At 43.1% G+C, this 22,693-nt stretch overlaps 1 protein-coding gene across 2 annotated transcripts in view; it reads right to left on the reverse strand.

Annotated features, from left to right (window-relative positions):
- LOC139420853 (glutamate receptor 1-like) overlaps nucleotides 1–22,693 on the reverse strand; it is a 79,369-nt gene that overhangs the window by 23,791 nt on the left and 32,885 nt on the right. For both annotated transcript variants that reach the window (XM_071171214.1, XM_071171212.1), the window contains exons 4-10: nucleotides 17,975–18,162; nucleotides 9,631–9,684; nucleotides 7,096–7,254; nucleotides 6,820–6,987; nucleotides 6,161–6,265; nucleotides 5,206–5,316; nucleotides 1,511–1,717 (exon numbers count right to left, since the gene is read on the reverse strand). In XM_071171214.1, the coding sequence (XP_071027315.1) occupies nucleotides 1,511–1,717; nucleotides 5,206–5,316; nucleotides 6,161–6,265; nucleotides 6,820–6,987; nucleotides 7,096–7,254; nucleotides 9,631–9,684; nucleotides 17,975–18,162 (992 nt within the window). The remainder of the gene's footprint in view (nucleotides 1–1,510; nucleotides 1,718–5,205; nucleotides 5,317–6,160; nucleotides 6,266–6,819; nucleotides 6,988–7,095; nucleotides 7,255–9,630; nucleotides 9,685–17,974; nucleotides 18,163–22,693) is intronic.

The following is a 22,693-nucleotide window of genomic DNA, read 5'->3' on the forward strand; positions in this document are numbered from 1 at the left end:
TAATGTAGGGTATGTAAACATTATATAAAGTGTGGTACACGCAATGTCGTTGGAGGTACGCCAAATAAAAATGTGATTCACATTTTTTCTTCACATTTTCAAACAGTCCATTTATATTTTCTAGCGGGGCTATACATTTGGATTAGTTTTTTTCCCTCACCTGAGTAGCCTTGTTTCACTGCCAAAAATCAAATTAAACCATCTAGTTTTCAGCGAAATAACAACACAATGTCAAATACAGGTAGCTTAGTCAAATAATGAACATCAATCACATTAACCGTTACTCTCTCGCGGTCCATATGTAGCCAAACGTAGCTGCGGCTCATGTTGGTATCTGTACTGATGGCGCAAAAGCCATGACAGGGAGACATAGTGGAGTGGTAACGCGCATGCAAGTAGTTGTTCCCGACGCCACTTGGGTACACTGCAGCATCCACGAAGAGGCTCTTGCTGCCAAGGGAATGCCTGGCAGCTTGAAATATGTTTTGGACACTACAGTGAAAATCGTTAACTTTGTTAAAGCAAGGCCCCTGAACTCTCGTGTATTTTCTGCATTATGCAATGATATGGGCAGCGACCATGTAACGCTTTTACAACATACAGAAGTGCGCTGGTTATCAAGGGGCAAAGTATTGACACTTTTTTTTAAATTGAGAGACGAGCTTAAAGTTTTCTTTACTGACCATAATTTTCACTTGTCAGACCGCTTGCATGATGACGAGTTTCTCACAACTGGCCAACTGTGTGATGTTTTTTCTCGCCTGAATGATACGAATCTTGGATTACAGGGACTCTCTGTATCTATATTCAATGTGCGGGACAAAATTGAGGCTATGATTAAGAAGTTGGGGCTCTTCTCTGTCTGCATTAACAAGGACAACACACAGGTCTTTTCATCATTGTATGATTTTTTTTGTGTGAAAATGAACTCAAGCTTACGGACAATGTCAAATGTGTTATAGCGAAGCAACTGAGCGAGTTGGGTGCGCAATTACTCAGGTACTTTCCTGAAACGGATGACACAAACAACTGGATTCCTTATTCCTTTCATGCCCTGCCTCTAGTCCACTTACCGATATCTGAACAAGAGAGCCTCATTGAAATTGCAACAAGCAGTTCTGTGTGTGTGGCAGGCTTATAATGATGGCAAAAAACAAAATTTGAGAGTGTGCTGACCCTGGTGCTAGAGGGGGTACGCAGCTGGAGGTTGAATGTTTGAAGGGGTACCGGACTATAACCAGTTTGGGAATAGGGATGGTACAATCGTGTGTACTGTTGCAAACATTGTACCACATTTGCAGCATTCTATTTTAGTTACTGCCAACTTTATAAACCGAATGAGCGGTTACATTAAAAATTAGTCAGGCTGTGTCAACTTAAAAAGCTATTATTGTCCTTGCCATTGGATGAGTTCCATGGACTGCTGTGTTGTCGGAGAGTGTATGATAAACACATTTGTCCTCTTAGAGCCTAGCGAGGTGCCTGGTATGTTCATGAGATGGTTACTAACCCCATAAACCAGCTCGCCCACCATCCCGTTCCACATCTTGGACTCAGCGTCTCTGGCTCCGTACTTGCCATCGCTCACGACCTCTAGCTTATAGGTGTAGCCCACATGCTTGGCGATCTCGGCGGCCAGCTCCACACAATAGCCCTCATACTTATCGTTCCCCACCAGCTGCTCGTGGTTCTTCTTTAGCATCACATATGGAGATTCCTTGGAAACATGAAGGACAATATTGATTGTCTGGTTCTTTTACACATTTTCATCACATATTGCATGCATTCACCATGACTCTTTCAGGGGCATTTATTATAAAGCTTTCCTTGTCTACCTTTCTTTGGGATAATGTACACGATACAGTATACTATATCACCTTCTATGCAAACATTGGGCAGTGGTATAGTGCAATTTTTTTTTAATGATGTCATAATTTCTCAATCAAAGTTTGTACTGACAGATGTAGCCTATTGAATATCATTGTAGAATAGGCCTCTGCATAAAATGCATCCTCCAATTGCAACATCTGCCTATGACCACATAAAGCATGAAGAAAATATTATATTTTTAATATCCTCAAACAACAAGTGGCGCGTGCAGTTGATATTTTTTTTGTCTATTCAGGTTCAGATAAGAAATGACTGAGGTGTTTTTTGTGTAACATATTATAGGCATACTATGCTACAGTATATGCTATTATACCGAACCAAAATATAAACGCAACATGCAACAATCTGTCAATTAGGGCCTAATGGGAATACAAATATGCATCTGTTGGTCACAGACACCTTATAAAAAGGTAGGGGTGTGGGTCAGAAAACCAGTCTATCTGGTGTGACCTCCATTTGCCTGCCTCATGCATTCGTGACACATCTCCTTCGCATACAGTTGATCAGGCTGTTGATTGTGGCCTGTGGAATTGTCCCACTCCTCTTCAATGGCTGTGCGAATTTGCTGGATATTGACGGGAACTGGAACACACTGTTGTACATGTCGATCCAGAGCATCCCAAACATGCATAAATGGGTGACATGTCTTAGAGAACTGGGATGTTTTCAGCTTCCAGGAATTGTGTACGGATCCTTGTGACATGGGGCTGTGCATTATCATGCTAAAACATGAGATGATGGCGTGGATGAATGGCATGACATCGATAAAATGCAATTGAGTTTGTGGTCCGTAGCTTATGCCTGCCCATACCATAACCCCACCGCCACCATGGGGCACTCTGTTCACAACGTTGACATCAGAAAACCGCTTGCCCACACGACGCCAGACACGTGGTCTGCGGTTGTGAGGCCTGTTGGACGTACTGCCAAATTTTCTAAAATGACATTGGAGGCAGCTTATGGTAGAGAAATGAACATTAAATTATCTGGCAACAGCTCTGGTGGACATTCCTGCAGTCAGCATGCCAATTGCACTCCCCCTCAAAACTTGAGACATCTGTGGCGTTGTGTTGTGTGACAAAACTGCACATTTGAGATCGGCCTTTTATTGTACCAAGCACAAGGTGCACCTGTGTAATGATCATGCTATTTAATCAGCTTCTTGATATGCCACACCTGTCAGGTGGATAGATTATCTTGGCAATGGAGAAATGCTCACAAACAGGGATGGTAACCAATTTTTGAGTATGGAAAATGTCTATGATTTGACATTTTAGCTCATGAATCATGGGACCAAGACTTTATATGTTGTTCAGTGTATATTTGGTTCTGTAATGTAAAATACTAATGAATCATTATGTGATCTTGCAAGACATTGATTTAGCTTTGGTGTACCTTTACTAATCGAGCATCATTGTGAGAAGTGAGAAGTTTCTATTTGTAATATTATTATTATTATTATTAAGTGATGAGTAGAACTAATAGGCAACAGATCTTGATGAGGGTTATTTTAAGCGATTTGAACACGCTTTGAATCATGGTGGTGAAAGAACAGTACCGTAACCAAGTGCTCGCATATCGTTCTGGGTTCCTCTGCGCAAGAGGAGTCCCATGGAGCTTTATGAACGTCAAGGCAGACACGCTGTAAATTTGGATCCTTGATCTCGTTGGTGTGATGATGAGGTTCATGCGGTGGATCAGTTTGTCTGAATACGCAACAGAGGTAGTACTTTTCTGTAAGCTAAGCTCTCGGACAGTAGGGCGAGTTCAAGTGCGTCATACGTTAGCCCCAAGTCCATAACAAACTGTTTTGAGGACAGCCGTTTTAGAAACCCCTGGTAGAGTATTCTGTCTATCTTGCTATGTTGGATTTGGCCCGCTCAAAGTGGTCAAGCGTCTGACCGACGGGCCTACGCACACACACACAGCTACAGTTATTCATAATTCACGCCACTGCCAGAGAGAGAGAGAGAAGACAGAGAGGAAACCACCATTTACCTACCTATAGGCTGCAATAGCCTACATATTTATGTAGTTACTCGTTCTATCGTTTTCATGGAATTTTTGTGGTAATTAAATCAGAATAAAATGTACTGAAATATTTTTACCAGGCGTGCTACAGCAGCACTACATCCCTGACCATGGGGCTTCACACCAATGTATGTACATGTCTTTGTGTAGCCTACAGGAAGGGGCCTTCAAATGGCATTATTCATGGCCACCCTCTCGCACCTTCTCCTTAGTGTGGGTTGACTCAGATCTGATGGGCGAGCAGCACTCCTGCTATTTCTGGCTGGCCAGGCCAGGGTGACTGTAAAGGGGCTGTGTGGAGCTCTGCCCTCCAGATTAAGCAGAACAGAGCTGCTGTGAAAACAGCCCTCATGGCAAGGCTACAGGTGGACACAGCATAGCGTACAATCTGGAAATAGACCATAGTGTGGTCGAGATGGTGGTGTCAAAAGGACAGAATTAAGAGTTTAGATTAGGCCTGAAGCATTTTGAAACAGGTAAGGGCTCTCCCTCCCTGATCCCTTCCTACCTCATGTAGATAACTTGACCCACTGGAATTGATAGACCATTTCAACAGGGATGGCTTACATGGATGAATGTGCTGTACAAAATAGAAACCCTGCAATTAGGATATGAAAAGTTTAAATAAATACACTCTCCAATTTCTCTCGGAGAGTTGCCAATCATTTCTATCCCTTTGTGAATCTAACCCCAAAAAAATCCCTATTTTTCAGTATAGCCTTTCCACCTGGCCGTCATTCTCATGCCAGTTCGTTCGACTGGCAGTGTTATTCAGCACAGCCGACGGGACTGATCAGAGGTGACCTGAACCTCTCTGATGTGTTGATATGGCAGAGCTACAACGGAGAAGCTGAATGCAGTCACCATGCAGAAAGGGAAAGAGCATAATCAGCAGGCTTGCCAACTCTGACCGCTCGGACTTCATAGCCAGGCAGGAGAGTCGCTTCTGGGACAGCCCTCAAAGACACACTAATACCACGGCTTCTGCTGCCAGGGCATTGTCATATGACAACATGAGAGAATTTGTGTATCTGTTCTTTTGCTTGCAGCTACCTTCTGTTTACAAAGCTGTGCAGATATCACTAGGGCCAAAAAATACAGACAGTTCTCAGGACTTTGTAACATCCTACTGCACTGCCATACTGCCACATGGGTTGATAAAAGCGACTCTACTGTTCTGTGTTTCTGTACCAAACGCAGCTGTAAACAACTGTCGTATTTTGGTCCATGGAACATTATCACCATACAAACACAGAGCCTTTCAGTGAAGCTAGTGAGACTCACAAGGATAGTGGTCACGACGTATGTCCTGTTTTGCAGTCCGAAGAATTCTTCAACCACCGGCGTGTATACGGCTGTGTTCACATAGTTCTCATTCTCATTCCAGTAGCCCACCTGCAGTCAGAAGAGGTACAGTATGTCAACACACATAGCAGAGGAAATCCTACATTTCTATTTATAGTGTAATTCGTATAAACATACTGTAGTGTATTGTGGAGATAAGCACATCCCTTAACTCATATGGTTAATCCCCTAGCTAGTCCTTAAGCCATACTCCGTGATAACCAACGCCTCCTACTGTACTTCTTGGCCAGCCTGTCCTACTCTCAGGTTGTAAGACTGTCTTGGTGATAACATTAAAGAGAAATATACAGCCATCTTAATGCACAAACTCCCTGCATACTAAATGATAAGAGGAATTTGCTCCACATATGCAAGATCACTAAGTTCTATAGCTAATGTGCCTCTGGTTGTCATGTGAAATATAAATGGGTATATTATAAACTCAAAGAACTAGGGTAACTCATTTTCTGATTCAATGTAAAGAAATGATTTGCATTTGAATAACATAATATGAAAATAAAACAACTACGCTATGAAAGCAAATACAGTATGTCACATTCTGACATGACGTGAACATTGGAGACACTCATTATAGACAATGCTATTTTGTTCATTTTACTGTTATGTTTTGCTTGGCTCCAGCTGTTCTTGATGCTGGGCATATTGTTAGTAAAAGACCAGTCCATTTCTATTGAAAAATAATTTGTCATTAACATTAAATCAATCATTAAATCAAACATTTAAATCAAATCGGATGGATTCATTCTATTGTGTCTACTGTGTTTAGGTCAAATATCATACAGTATACTGTCTAACTGTACACAATAGATTTCCCCTGAGGATGATAAAGAGGTTGATTGATAATTATAGAGATTATAGACAAGTCCCGATTCACCTTCAGTGGTCCACTTGGGCTCAGCTCCATTATGCTGACCGTGAAGTTGGTCCGATGGCCTTTCTCGTTAAACTGGACATGTCCAGTCAATCCCTCAATCCGAACCTGTGGGACAAACCAGATATAGACCAGGATTGGTATGAAGAACTGCTAACTCTCGGAATCTGAATAACGCTCAAGGCTTTTTAAGTACAGTACACAAAGAAATCAACATCTGCTACATTTCACACAATACTGTATACATCATCATAGCTACAAGCAAAAATAGCATGACATCATTTTTCTTATCTCAAGAACACAAGATTGCTATCTCAGGATTATAATATTACCAGTTGGTTGGGTTGACATTGCATGATGTCTAACATAATATAAGTCTCCAGGTCACAAGATAACTATATAATAATTACATATTGCTCATAGGCTTGCAATTGCTGTTTCTCAAAATGTTGGTGGGCCTGAAACTGAGGGTTTTAACGCAATAGTACTTAATTAAGATGGTATTGTATTTTATTGCATTGTATTTTATTGTATTGTACAGTATTTCTCATTGTCATACATCATTCATTACCTGTGCGTCTACTATTGAGTTTGAATCTGAATTTGAATCAAGTCATTGTCATCCAGCTGTGGCTGTGGAGTGTGTGATGCTAACTGCCTACCTGCTGTAGGGCTCTCTGGATGTCGATACCCTGGCCCCAGGGAGCTGGTGGGTTGGCCAGACACTCGCCAGCATTACCTCGCCGGGAAATGTCAATACGCTGCTTCCGAAGGTTCTGAAACGCAGTTGCCATGACGCTCACTCCGTCGTATGTGAGGGCTCCTGTGTACTGAGAGGGCAAATCCGAGGAGGCAACATTAGAGGCTAACATATGTTTATTGTAACCTTGAACACTTGAATAGGGAGATCTCTGAACAATGAGACAGTTCGATCATACCTTCAGTCTTCCCTTGGGTAGTTTGAGGTCTTTGCTGTCAAAGTCCACCCACTCCTCTATGGCCTTGCTGACATTTTCGTCGGAGTAGTTCATTAGCTGGAACCCGGTGATATTGGCACCACTCTTCTGAAACTCGGTGAAGTTCATGTCCAAAAAGCCCTAGGAAAGAAACCGAAGCAAACTTGAGTTAAGTAAACAAAACAGAGCCAAAAATGTCCCAGCCGTAATGATGGTGAAGATAATTGTATGACAGTCTCTTTTCAGAGTGCTGGTATTGAAAGTTTTGATTTCTCAGAGCTGCTATTCAGCTGTTCAACCCCACTTGAGAAGCCAGAGATTAAAAGTCCACGCAATCATTACAAATCTATGAAGCGCAGGACAAAAAAACACTTTTCTACAGTTCGACGAGCAATCTCCGCAGCTGTCTTTTCAACTTCATCTGCCCACTTTTGTTATATTGATTTACAAATATGACTTATATTCATGCAAAGACAGAATAACACAGTTGTTTTAAGTCAAACACACGACTGCACAGACTAACAGTCTTCAAGCACGCGGGTAAGTGTGCATACTAAAACATACAGCAGAAACACATCAAGAAAATTGCCTGAGGACTTCAAATTGGTACTTCAAAATTGAATTGTTCCTAGTGCTTTCTTTGATTGACGTAGGGATATGGTGGGCAACCATGTGGGAGAGACTCCCCTCACCGTATTTGCATTTAATTACCTGCATCTCCTGAGTCTAAGAGCATCAAACTACATTAAACCTCCCATCTGGAGTCATACCGCAGCTTGCCTCGGAAACAGGCTTCAGCAGACACTATTTTAATGCTTTCTTTGAATGATAAAAAGTCCCATATTCACATATTTCATTCTTACCCCGAGGCTACAATTAATCAGAAGAACGCTGGAAGTATAGGGGATCTTCACCGGTTGATAACTAAGATCAAGTCTTGTTACATAGGCCATGCTTAATCAATAAAGAGAGGTAGTGTGAATGTGTTTGTGAGTTTATGTTTGTGTGTGTGTGCCCCCCTTCAGAAAATAGCTCCCATGGTAATGAACCGCAGGGATCCTATTCACACAGAGTGTTGCATCTTGCTGCCTTTATGATCATCATTATTCTAGAGTTGACAGCTCCCCCGTTTACTGGACCCAATTATAAACTAAGAAATCCTACTTGTACAATTGCAGTTTTGGTGTGTTTCTTTTTCCTATAGCACAATCCAATTATGAATTTAACAATCCTGCCTGTGAAGTCACTGTTTTTTTCTCTCTCTGTTTCACAGTCCAATTATGAGGTCTACCACAAATGTTTCCAGATCTCTGAGTTGAGCCCTCTAGAGTGCACTTTTAAACCATGCTCTTGACATGCAACCTCAAGCCAAACGTACTGCATCCTCTCCTAAAGAAGTACTCCGTATAACACACGTAAAAGTTAACCCAACATACCACTAAAGCAATATGCTAGCTTGTTGCCTCTAGGGCGACAGTTAACTTCGGATCTCTGTATGAAGCTATGCTAACGTGAGAGTCAACCATAGCAATACAATAACTTACTAGACACTACAGTTCTATTTCTATGGAAACGTCTATGCTTACAGTACACCTGGATACAGTAAGTGTAAATGCAGAAGCATTCTAACAGAGTCCCTTCTGCCTCATATTTATTGTATCTACTATAAGCTCATAAGGTCCCTGCTGAATTTGATTTACCATCACAGTGCTTATCATTTTAGCCTACTAACAATAATAAAGTGATGGTGGCCAATGAATATAAACATCAAGCAATGAATTGATTCCATTAATAATGGAGGAATAACTTCTGTTTAGTTATGCAAAGGAAACACACACACACACACACACACACACACACACACACACACACACACACACACACACACACACACACACACACACACACACACACACACACACACACACACACACACACACACACACACACACTCCAATACCAAATACATAAGCACAAGTATAGTGTAAACATGCACGCCCTTACTCTTACACTTACACACGCACGCACACACACACATTTTCCTACACATAAAAAGCTCAGAGCCTTGCAATTCCTTGCAGGAGGATCATTCCCTTGCTCAGCGGGTAATCAGCCATCTGTCTACATTGTGTTCTGCATAGACAAGCAGAAGAGCTACAGTCAGTCAGATACAGAGAAGATGAAGAGGCACCAATACATGGAACAACGCCACCATCGATTAATCTAAACAATCAGTTTCTATCAATGCTGCATAAATTTAAGCTACAGTTGTGCTTCAAAGTGTTTGATCCGTCAGTGGGGATGAAGTTATTATTTTACTTCTCACTGTGGCATCTGTAGTGTTGTGAACAAAACAAATTCATACAACTTTCACAGTAGTGTTTCCTAACTGGGAGTTTCAGTAATATCTACGATGACATTTGAAATAGATTGAAAATAAATAATGAAATTGTATTATGCAATGGAGCTTGCATATTGAATTAAAGCTTCCATCGTTTCAGAGAGGGCCAGACTTACCAGGTTTGCCAATATGTAGTGATACTTTTTTAGGTTTTTCTTCTGAGCAGCGATCTGGAAAGGATAATAGAAAGGAAAATGATGTAATTTGGATCAAGCATTTTGCATCACGTCTAATGAAGATGAGGCTATTTCATTACAGTTGTGGATTGAAGCGTCCCATTAATCGTGGTCATCCCAAAATAGGAGCTAATTGGTCCCATATTTGAGGAATTAATTGTTCATCACCCATCTCTGCCTGGATGTCTGAGTAAAATATCAGGGCTCAGTAGAAAATGGGCAGCTGGAACAACTCACCGTGGAGGGCTGGGAAGGATCTGGCATATGTCACTGTGGGAAGCCCAATTAGATCTTTAATGAATACATGTGCACAATCTGCATCAAAATCACTAGTACACCTGTGATTGACAGGCCCGGGACAGCCTCTGGCTGGGGGACACAAAATGAAGCAGCCGTCAGGGTTAATTGAGCCTGACCACTGATTTCCAAATACTCATCTGAAACCTACATGTTTGTGAACATACTAATTTCACTAGATCTCTGCTATTCAGACACCATGGCTGCATTTACACAGGCAGCCCATCTCGTATCTTTTTCTACTAATTGGTATTTTCCAATAATTGGCAAAGGATCAGAATCGGGTGACCTGTTGGCAAAGTGGACACAGAGGAACATGTATGTACAGGGCCTGTTCTGCTCAATATCATGTTGATGTCAAATTCTAACATCAGCATACAGCTTCTGTCCATTGGAAAAAGACAGTACTAAAGAGATCTTACATATTCAAAATAGCTCAAGGGAACTGTTCTCTCTCTCAAACAAGATACACAACATTTATAAAAAGATTTTTGATGGTTTTGAAAGATTTAAAAAAATATATACTGTATATATTTTTAAATATACTCACTGTGGGGATGACATTTCCAGTACAGTAAATAACTTTTACCAGGGAACTGTTGTTGTTCCCGAAGAACTGACTGATGTTATGATCTAAAATCATACATACAGTGCCTTGCGAAAGTATTCGGCCCCCTTGAACTTTGCGACCTTTTGCCACATTTCAGGCTTCAAACATAAAGATATAAAACTGTATTTTTTTGTGAAGAATCAACAACAAGTGGGACACAATCATGAAGTGGAACGACATTTATTGGATATTTCAAACTTTTTTACAAATCAAAAACTGAAAAATTGGGCGTGCAAAATTATTCAGCCCCTTTACTTTCAGTGCAGCAAACTCTCTCCAGAAGTTCAGTGAGGATCTCTGAATGATCCAATGTTGACCTAAATGACTAATGATGATAAATACAATCCACCTGTGTGTAATCAAGTCTCCGTATAAATGCACCTGCACTGTGATAGTCTCAGAGGTTCGTTAAAAGCGCAGAGAGCATCATGAAGAACAAGGAACACACCAGGCAGGTCCGAGATACTGTTGTGAAGAAGTTTAAAGTTTAAAGTCGGATTTGGATACAAAAAGATTTCCCAAGCTTTAAACATCCCAAGGAGCACTGTGCAAGCGATAATATTGAAATGGAAGGAGTATCAGACCACTGCAAATCTACCAAAACCTGGCCGTCCCTCTAAACTTTCCGCTCATACAAGGAGAAGACTGATCAGAGATGCAGCCAAGAGGCCCATGATCACTCTGGATGAACTGCAGAGATCTACAGCTGAGGTGGGAGACTCTGTCCATAGGACAACAATCAGTCGTATATTGCACAAATCTGGCCTTTATGGAAGAGTGGCAAGAAGAAAGCCATTTCTTAAAGATATCCATAAAAAGTGTCGTTTAAAGTTTGCCACAAGCCACCTGGGAGACACACCAAACATGTGGAAGAAGGTGCTCTGGTCAGATGAAACCAAAATTGAACTTTTTGGCAACAATGCAAAACGTTTTGTTTGGCGTAAAAGCAACACAGCTGAACACACCATCCCCACTGTCAAACATGGTGGTGGCAGCATCATGGTTTGGGCCTGCTTTTCTTCAGCAGGGACAGGGAAGATGGTTAAAATTGATGGGAAGATGGATGGAGCCAAATACAGGACCATTCTGGAAGAAAACCTGATGGAGTCTGCAAAAGACCTGAGACTGGGACGGAGATTTGTCTTCCAACAAGACAATGATCCAAAACATAAAGCAAAATCTACAATGGAATGGTTCAAAAATAAACATATCCAGGTGTTAGAATGGCCAAGTCAAAGTCCAGACCTGAATCCAATCGAGAATCTGTGGAAAGAACTGAAAACTGCTGTTCACAAATGCTCTCCATCCAACCTCACTGAGCTCGAGCTGTTTTGCAAGGAGGAATGGGAAAAAATGTCAGTCTCTCGATGTGCAAAACTGATGGAGACATACCCCAAGTGACTTACAGCTGTAATCGCAGCAAATGGTGGCGCTACAAAGTATTAACTTAAGGGGACTGAATAATTTTGCACGCCCAATTTTTCAGTTTTTGATTTGTTAAAAAAGTTTGAAATATCCAATAAATGTTGTTCCACTTCATGATTGTGTCCCACTTGTTGTTGATTCTTCACAAAAAAATACAGTTTTATATCTTTATGTTTGAAGCCTGAAATGTGGCAAAAGGTCGCAAAGTTCAAGGGGGCCGAATACTTTCGCAAGGCACTGTATCTTTCTCTTCACTACAGACCTCTCTCCACTATCCCCTGTCCAGAGACTGGTAAAGTATAGCTCAGAGACACCATCAACATTACATGTTCAAACTGAATCCTTTTAACCCCTTACACTCAGGGGAATTGGACTATATGGATAGGGCTAAAATGAAGTGTTTCGTGCAGAAGAAATATGGAAATGCATAACCATGGTTCCAATTTTAAATACAGAACAGTTGAGATTATGGGAACATTAGACTAAACGTCAGGACACAACAGTTCACTTGACACGAGGGAATACAAACATTACTTGATTTTATGTGCATTTGATCTTTACTGTACTTTTTGCTGCATTTGTTGATAACTTAATCTGAAAATACACTCAGTAACAATATTCTTGGAAAATTTGGGGTAGGAACTGTCCAAAGTGTGTACAGTTCCTAAGTAATTTCAATGCACTTTGGTGACTCGGAGTCTTCAACCACAAGTTGCTTTTTGTGCTCTCCTAGCTGTGTCGTTGAGGAACTAAAAGAAGCACAGTTAGTTTTGGCCTGCATCCCCGCCTTTACACAATTACTGTTGTTTACACAATCCAAAAACGGCCCATTATAAATCTCAATCTGGGTCAGGGGGAATCATTTGGAAGCGTGTTCTATTGCCAACATGACTAGTTAAATTATAAAATACAATCTTAGTGTTAGGCTTTCACAAGGCAATTCAGAGAAGCGGGCTGTCATTATGTGCGGTTCATCTCAAAATGTCTTAAAAATACGAACATAGGCATTCTTGTAACTGTACATCAAACCGTGTATATCACATGAGTTTTATGGAAATGTGAAGTGCACTTTGACTCACTGATGTTTGGCTTGTTTGTGACATTAAAGCAGAATTTATAATCTTTAATGTCTCATCTTTCAAAATACATAGAGTCCTCGTAATTTACAGGATTTCCCTCGGACAACAACAAACTCGGACAACAACAAAAAATTGAAAAAGTTGCCCAATTACCGGGAGGGATGGGAGCAACTTCTTGTTGCGCGCACGGTGTTCAAGTTCTAAACAGTTGTAAAGCAAAACCAATACAGACTTGTGAAATAAATTTCCTGAGCTCTAACATATTACTGAGTACAACATATTACTGCATTCCAATTTTGGCACTCAGTGTCCAAATCTGCCATTTTCAACCAGTATAAAGGTACAAGTGTAAAAGGCTACCTGAACCCTTGTCAATACCTTGAGTGGGAAAACTTAATGTAACGATGACACCGTGAGTCGAGAAGCAGGTGCAGGTAAAACGTTTAATGAAACCATGAAACAAGACAGTAACAGAAGCGAGGTAACATGAACACAGGTGCAATACCAACTGAGGAATGAAAGAAAGGAATGGACCTATAAAGGAGAGGTAATGAGGTCCAGGAGTGAGTCAGAACGATGAGTGCCAGGTGCGCGTAATGATTCCCAGGACCAGTGGTTAGTATTCCGGCGACGCACGCTGGAGGGGAGGAGCAGACATGACAGTACCGACCAGGAGGATGACCCCGGGGACAAGGAGCGGGTCAATTGGGGCGGTGAAGGTGGAAATCATGGATGATGTTGGGATCCAGGTTCCTGATAGAGAGCCAGACGCGATCCCCTGGGTGGAACACAGGGGTCTCACTGTGGTGGCGGTCTGCCTGTTCTTTTTACGATGGACGGTAATCTGAAGTCTCAGGTGAGCGTCGCTCCACACTTTTGCATGCCGGAACCACTCAACCGCAGGAGTCTTGGTCTGGCCCAGAGTCCATGGAGCCAGGGTCGGCTGAAAACCCAGAACATACTGGAAAGGAGTCAACCCAGTGGAGGAGTGTTGCAGTGAATTTTAGGCATACTCTGCCCATGGAAAGAATTGTGCCCACTGCCGGTCCAGACAGTGACTCCTTAGGGACCTCCCCAGCTCCTGGTTCATCCTCTCCACCTGCCTGTTGAACTGAGACCGATATCCAGAAGTGAGGCTGACTGTGACCCCGAGCTTCTCCATGAAGGCCCTCCATACTCGTGATGTGAATTGGGGGCCACGGTCGGAGACGATGTCCTCCGGAAGGCCATAATGCCGGAAGACCTGCTGGAAGAATGCCTCAGCAACCTGGAGAGCAGTGGGGAGACCTGACTTCGCAATCTATCCACCACCACTAGAATGGTGGTGAAACCGTCAGAGGGGAGATTGGTTACAAAGTCAATGGATAGATGAGACCAGGGTTGCTGAGGCACGGGAATCAGTAGGAACTTCCCTGCTGGAGCATTCCAGGGAGACTTGATTTGGGCACATACGGAACAGGAGTTGAAATAACAAGTGGCATCCTGTGCCAAGGTGGGCCACCAGTACTTCTCAGTGATGGAGTGGATGGTGCGAGAAATACCTGGATGTCCAGCGACGACAGTGGGGTGTGCCCAGGTCAGCAGCCGATCCCTTATCCTTGTAGGAACGTAGGTGTTCCCGGCAGGACAGTTCAGGGGTACGGGCTCCCTGGCGGCTCTCCACATATACGTCCCAGACCACAGGAGCTACTAAGTCCAAGACCACAGGAGCTACTACTCGGGAGGATAGGATTATAGGCTCACTCAGGACAGGGCCCTCTCCTGAATCATAGAGGTGGGACAAGGAATCGGCCTTGGTGTTCTTTGAGCCTGGGCGACAGATTAGTGTGAAGTTAAACCTGGTGAAGAAAAGGGCCCACCTGGCTTGGCGCGGATTCAGTCTCCTCGCTGTCCGTATGTGCTCCAGGTTCCGATGGTCGGTGAGAATGATGAATGGTTCCCCTGTCATTGAGACAAAACTGCCCCACGCCTACCTCGGAAGCGTCCACCTCCAACACAAAGGATATAGTGGGAGCTGGATGTTTCAGCACTGGGGTGGTGGTGAAACGTCCCTTGAGAAGACAAAAGGCCTCATCGGCTGCTGGACCCTCCCTTAAGGAGAGAGCTGAAATTCCTGATGATCGACAGTAGAAGTTGGCAAACTTCTAAAACCGTTGTACTGGCCATGACCTGACTGCATCTACTTTCTTGTCATCCATCTTCACTCCCTGCTGGCTGATTTGGTAACCCAAGAAGGAGACCGCCCTCTGATGGAATTGACACTTCTCAGCCTTGACGAACAGTTGATGGGCTAGGAGGCGTTCCAGGACTGCTCGAACATGTGTGATGTGATCCTCCAGATTAACCAAGTAGATGAAGATGTCATCAATGTATACGATCACCCGGCGTCTGAGTATGTCCCTGAACACCTCGTTGACGAATGCCAGGAACACTGACGGAACATTGGCTAAGCCAAAGGGCATCACCAAGTACTCGTAGTGAACAGACATTACGCTGAATGCAGTCTTCCACTCATCCTCCTCCCGGATGCGGATGAGATTGTAGGCACTCCGCAGGTCCAATTTGGTGAAGAAGCGGGCCCCTTGGAGCTGCTCGACAGCAGACGGCACCAATACTTCTTCGAGTCCTCTGTAACCAGTGCAAGGGTGTAATCCTCCACCCTTCTTGGCCACGAAGAAGAACCCAGCTGACGCAGGAGATGTAGAGGTGCTGATGAACCACTGTTGGAGCGCCTCCTGAATGTAATCCTCCAGGGCCTGGGTCTCAGCCACAGACAGAGGGCAGATGCATCTGCATGGAGGTGTTGCATCAGCAAGCAGGTTGATGGCACAGTCCCAGGGGCAATGAGGGAGATAGGTGGCCCTGGTCTTGGAGAATACCTCCCTCAGATCCTGGTATACCTACGGGATGTTGGGCTGAAAGGCAACCAAAGGGCTCTCAACCGACATGGAACCACAGGGAACAGGGAAACAGGTCCTCTGACATTCAGGTGACCAGTCTGTGATTCTCATCCTCGATCATGAAATGGTGTGGTTATGGCGTTGAAGTCAAGGGAGGCCGAGGATGATCTTGTGAACTGGTGATGAAGGGGATATTCTCCTCATGATTGGACTCCACAGTGAGGGTAAGCGGTTGAGTGATGTGTGTAATGGTTCCGGATCCTAATAGCCGACAATCAGGGCCTTGCACCGGAAAAGGAGAGGAGGGCGTGTATGAAGTAATATTGAGAGAGGCGGCAAGGGTCTGATCCAAAAAATTCCCTGCGGCACCGGAATCCAATAAAACTGTTGACACAGGACATGAGGGACAGTTTATTGTGTTATTAGCTTGTTTATTTTTTACTCCATATGTAACTCTGTGTTGTTGTCTGTGTCACACTGCTTTGCTTTATCTTAGCCAGGTCACAGTTGTAAATGAGAACTTGTTCTTAACTACCCTACCTGGTTAAATAAAGGTGAAATAAAATAAATTTAAAAAGTCAACCAACGAGATGGACACCAAAAAATAACCTAGCAGGAAGTGATGAAGATGGAATATTAGCTCCTGGCCCAGGGGATGGCAGATCACGTGACCGTCCCGGAAATCCAGGATTTGGCTGTGCCGGACACCGCTGGAGTCTGTGCCCTCCTTGACCACAGTACATACAGAGCTCCAGTTGTATCAGTCTGCAGCGCTCTGCCGCGGGGAGGTGTGTGACCCCTACCTCCATGGGTTCAGGCTCTGATTCCGAGTGTTCGCTGAAGGAGGGAAAGAAGCGATGAGAATGCCGACACTCCCGGAAAAGGTTATGAGCTTGTCCAGGGTAAGGTTGTCGTCTCGGCAGGCCAATTCCGTCTGGACCTTGTCGCGCAAACCTCTTCTAAATAGCGTGCGAAGCGCTGGAAGGTGAGCGCGTACTCAGCAGCCACCTGATCTCCCTGCCGTGATTGAAGTAGATGCTCACCTCCCTCTCTACCCTCCGGGAGATGATCAAAGATCCATTTAAACAGAGCCATGAACCCCTCATGAATTTAGCTCCTCTCCTCAACCGCCGTAGCCCGCCCTGTCAGCAGAGAAATAACCGTGGCAACCTTACACCTCTCGGTAGTAGGGGTTTCCATCTGGTGTGTAAAATAAAGTGTGCACTGGAGTAAGAAGCCACAGCATTTGGATTGGGTACTGTCATATTTCTCTGGGAGGAATAAATGGGCATCGCTGCCCTGAGCAGTTTGCTGAATGGGCTGTTGGGCTGGCTCACTGGGTAGGCTGGTTCTAGAGTATTCTCCACCTCCTGGAAATGTTTGAGATCCTACAAACTGCGAAGGACCTCATCCATGGGCATCCCCAATTGTGCCAGCTGGTCATGGTGCTGAAGCAGATGGTAACCCTGTTCGTCGACCGTCTGAGAGATATCCAATTTTCCTGCTGCTTACATTTTTTTTGTTGGTAACAATGACACCATGAGGAAAGACGCAGGTCAAACCTTTAATGAACACAACAAACGTGAAACAAGACAGCGTGACAGAAGCGAGGTAACATGAACACAGGTGCAGTACCAACTGAGGAATGAACAAAAGGGACCTATAAAGGGGAGGTAATGAGGTCCAGGTGTGAGTCATAATGATGAGTGCCAGGTGCGCGTAATGATGAGTGCCAGGTGTACGCAATGATGATTCCCAGGACCGGTGGTTAGTATTCCGGCACCGTCGCACGCCGGAGGGGAGGAGCAGGAGTAGACGTGACACTTAAGTAAGAGGAGAAAGGGTTATTTTGTCACTCTAGCTGAGTGGTCCTCTTGTTGGAGTGAACCCATCCCACCATTGAAGTAATGTGTCTAGTTTACATCTATCTCCCTTTTCATTACTGGACAGCCTGTCAATCCAATGTTATTTACCAGGTTGAGGATCATGTTGAGTCTCTCCAGCTCACAGTCCAGGATGATGTTGTACTCCTTCTTCTTCTCTAGGTCCTGAACCACCTTCAAGAAGGCCGTCTGATCCATACCACTGTCCAGGTTCACTGATGTCACCTGCCATGTCTTCTCTGCTGCAGTGTCCAGAATCTTCTGGAGTACTGTCAGGCCTAAATGACAAGACAAACACCAAAGGAAAATACTAATTAGTCTGGGCATATTTGAGTAAGTAAACCAAACGTAGGTCTATATATGTAATTTCTTTTCATCCTTTGTAGCCACTTAAATTGCATTTACACTTGCTTACTTGACTTCACCTACTGTATGGAGCAAGTCACAACAACGTTGTGACCTACAAAACCTAATGAATTAATAGAGTTGATTTTCTCTAATCAGCTTCTATAGAAGAGTGCCTTCATAAAGTACTCACACCCTTTGACTTTTACAGCATGAATTTAAAAAGTATTACTTTAAGATTTTGTGTAACTGGCCTACACAAAATGTCAAAGTGGAAATATATTTTTCAAAAATGTATTACAAATGAAAAGCAGAGTCAATAAGTATTCAACCCATTTGTTATGGCAAGCCTAAATAAGTTCAGGAGTAAAAATGTGCTTAACAAGTCATATAATAAGTTGCATGGGCTCACTCTGTGGACAATGATAGTATTGAACATGATTTTAGAATGACTACTTCATCGATGTACCTCACACATACAATCATCTGTAATGTCCTTCAGTCGAGCAGTGAATTTCAAACACAGATTCAACCACAAAGACCAGGGAGGTTTTCCAATGCCTCTCAAAGAAGGGCACCTATTGGTAGATGGGTAAAAAATAAACAATGAATATCCCTTTGAGCATATTAATTACACTTTGGATGATGTCTCAATACACCCAGTCACTACAAAGATACAGGCGTCCTTCCTAACTCAGTTGCCGAAGAGGAAGGAAACTGCTTAGGGATTTCAATGGTGACTTTAAAACAAATACAGAGTTTAATAGCTGTGATAGGAGAAAACTGAGGATGGAACAACATTGTAGTTGCTCCACAATTACTAACCTAAATGACAGAGTGAAAAGGAAGCCTGCACCGAACCCAAATATTCCATAACATGCATCCTATTTGCAAGGCACTAAAGTAAAACTGCTAAAAATGTGTCAAATAAATGTACTTTATGTCCTGAATACAACGCATTATGTTTCGGGCAAATCCAACACATCACTGAGGACTGCTCTCCATATTTTCAAGCATGGTGGTGGATGCATCATGTTATGGGTATGCTTGTCATCGGCAATAACAAGGGAGTTTTTTGGGGGGACAATAAAGTGAGCCACCAAACCAGAAGTTTGGGTGATCTCGCTCTCCGGGGCCACTTGAGTAAAGTCTTTAATCAGGTCAATACCCACAAGGCCCGATGGTATTTCAGGGTGCATTCTCAGAGCTTTTGCAGAACAGCTAACCGATATACTCAAGGTCATTTTCAACTTCTCCTTGTCCCAGTCTGTAATCCCCACATGTTTTAAGATGGACATCATCCTTCCTGTTCCCAAGAACTCAAAGGCTTCATGCCACAATGAGTACCGGCTTTAGCACTCATATCTGTAATCATGAAGTGCTTTGGTGAGGATAGTCCGCACACATACGCGCAGTCGCGTTGAAAAGGTTTGGCATGGGCCGTCAGACCCTAAAAAATATATACAGTTGCACCATTGAGAGCATCTTAGCTGGCTGCATCACTGCTTGGTATGAAAATAGCACCGCCCTCAATTGCATGGCGCTACAGAAGGTGGTGCGGACAGCCCATTACGTCACTGGCGCCGAGCTTCCTGCCAACCAGAACCTCTATATAAGGCAGTGTGAAAGGAAGGCCTGGAAAATTGTTGACAAGTTCAACCACCCAAGCCATAGACTGTTCTCTCTGCTTCCGCACGACAAGCGTGCATCAAGTCTGACATCAACAGGCTCCTGAACAGGTTATGATCCCCATACCATATGACTGCTAAATAGCTAACAGCTGAGTTGACATTTTCTATTTTATTCCTATTTCTTTCACTGTCTATTCACAGGGCCCTACACACTAATCACATTGATACTCCAACACACATACAAACACTCCATCATTTGCTCTCACACACATAACATGCACATGCATGTATAGTTTGTTTTCAACTCTCTAGACACAGCAGGAGTGGTAGAGATCGGCTATGAAAAGCCAACTGACATTTATTCCTGAGGTGCTGACTTGCTTCACCCTCGACAACTATTGTGATTATTATTATTTGACCATGCTGGTCATTTATGAACATTTGAACATCTTTGCCATGTTCTGTTATAATCTCCACACGGCACAGCCAGAAGAGGACTGGCCACCACTCATAGCCTGGTTCCTCTCTAGGTTTTGGCTTTTCTAGGGAGTTTTTCCTAGCCACCGTGCTTCTACACCTGCATTGCTTGCTGTTTGGGGTTTTAGGCTGGGTTTCTGTACAGCACTTTGAGATAACAGCTGATGCACGAAGGGCTACATAAATACATTTTATTTAGATTTTTTTAGTGACTCTACACAGATCCACTCCCATACAATCATCATATAAGCTGCTGCTACTGTTTATCATATATCCTGATGCCTAGACACCTTAGCCAAATACATTTAAACTCAGTTTTTCACAATTTCTGACATTTAATCCTAGTAAAAATGCCATGTCTTCGAGGTCAGTTAGGATCACCACTTTATGTTAAGAAAGTGAAATGTCAGAATAATAGTAGAGTGACTTATTTCAGCTTTTATTTCTTTCATCACATTCCCAGTGGGTCAGAAGTTTACATACACTCAATTAGTATTTGGTAGCATTGCCTTTAAATTGTTTAACTTGGGTCAAACGTTACGGGAAGCCTTCCACAAGCTTCCCACAATAAGTTGGGCGAACTTTGTCCCATTCCTCCTGACAGAGCTGGTGTAACTGAGTCAGGTTTGTATGCCTCCTTGCTCGCACACGCTTTTTCAGTTCTGCCCACAAATGCTCTATGGGATTGAGGTCAGGGTTTTGAGATGGCCACTCCAATACCTTGACTTTGTTGTCCTTAAGCCATTTTGCCACAACTTTGGAAGTATGCTTGGGGTCATTGTCCATTTGGAAGACCCATTTGCGACCAAGCTTTAACTTCCTGACTGATGTCTTGAGATGTTGCTTCAATATATCCACATAGTTGTCCTGCCTCATGATGCCATCTATTTTGTGAAGTGCACCAGTCCCTCCTGCAGCAAAGCACCCCCACAACATGATGTTGCCACCCCCGTGCTTCACGGTTAGGATGGTGTTCTTCGGCTTGCAAGCCTCCCCCTTTTTCCTCCAAACATAACAATGGTCATTATGGCCAAACAGTTCTATTTTTATTTCATCAGACCAGAGGATATTTCTCCAAATGTACGATCATTGTCCCCATGTGCAGTTGCAAACGGTAGTCTGGCTTTTTTAATGGCGGCTTTGGCGCAGTGGCTTCTTCCTTGCTGAGCGGCCTTTCAGGTTATGTCAATATAGAATTTGTTTTACTGTGGATATAGATACTTTTATACCCTGTATAGTATACTTGCTTACTTTATCATGTTCTTATTCTTATTTCTCCTGTGTTTTGGTTTTAACTTGTTATTTTTAGTTTTACATTGTTATTGTTACTGCATTGTTGGATTTAGAGCTTGCAACAAAGGCATTTCTCTGTACACGTGCATGTGACATTAAAACTTGAAACTAGAGCTAAGCACAGGCAAAATCCCACAGGAAAACCTGGTTCAGTTTGCTTTCCAACAGACACTGGGAGCCAAATTCACCTTTCAGCAGGACAATAACCCATAACACAGGGCCAAATGTACACTGCAGCTGATTACCAAGATGTCATTGAATGTTCCTGAGTGGCCTAGTTACAGTTTTGACTTGAATCGGCTTGAAAATCTATGGCAAGATGTGGCTGTCGAGCAATGATCAACAATCAACTTGACCGAGCTTGAAGAATTTTGCACAATCCCGGTGTGCAAAGCTCTTACAGACTTACCCGGAAAGACTTGCAGCTGTAATCACTGCCAAATATGTTTCTAACATACATTTACAAAAAACATTTAAAAAAACATGTTGTTTTCACTTTATGGGGTATTGTGTGTGTGTGTGTGTGTGTGTAGATGGGTGAGAAAAAACAAACAATTGAATCCATTTGGAATTCAGGCTGTAACAAAATGTGTAAGTCAAGGGGTGTAAATACTTTCTGAAGTCACTGTACATACTATGTGTACTCTTGCCTTTAAATCCACCTTGGTAAATAAACGGGTATTATAAATTCATAATGATTTTTGATCAGGAGTGGTTTGTTTAGCACAGTGCCACTGCATAGAGGGAACAGAGGATATCACCGAGCTAAACAGCAGACTGCGTGCGAGGCAGAGCTGCGCAGGTTGTTTTCACACCAGTCACCTGAAATCACTGTCACCACACCTAAAATTGACAGCCAAGCTGAGGCACCATGCTGCTGTCTGCATGCCTATTTATTCTCCTCAGCCAAATTATATGTGCTGCTTCGTATCTGCTTTCCCAAAGGCCCAAAGTTTAAAAAGGGACAAATTTAGCATTTCAAATGGCTTCCCCCCCGTTTAATACTGGAAATGGAAAGGCTAGAGTATTTTGCAATGAGGAAAACAAGGAGGAAGTATGTTTG

Source organism: Oncorhynchus clarkii, chromosome 12 (genome assembly GCF_045791955.1).
Source record: "Oncorhynchus clarkii lewisi isolate Uvic-CL-2024 chromosome 12, UVic_Ocla_1.0, whole genome shotgun sequence".
In the NCBI taxonomy this organism is placed as follows: Eukaryota; Metazoa; Chordata; class Actinopteri; order Salmoniformes; family Salmonidae; genus Oncorhynchus; species Oncorhynchus clarkii.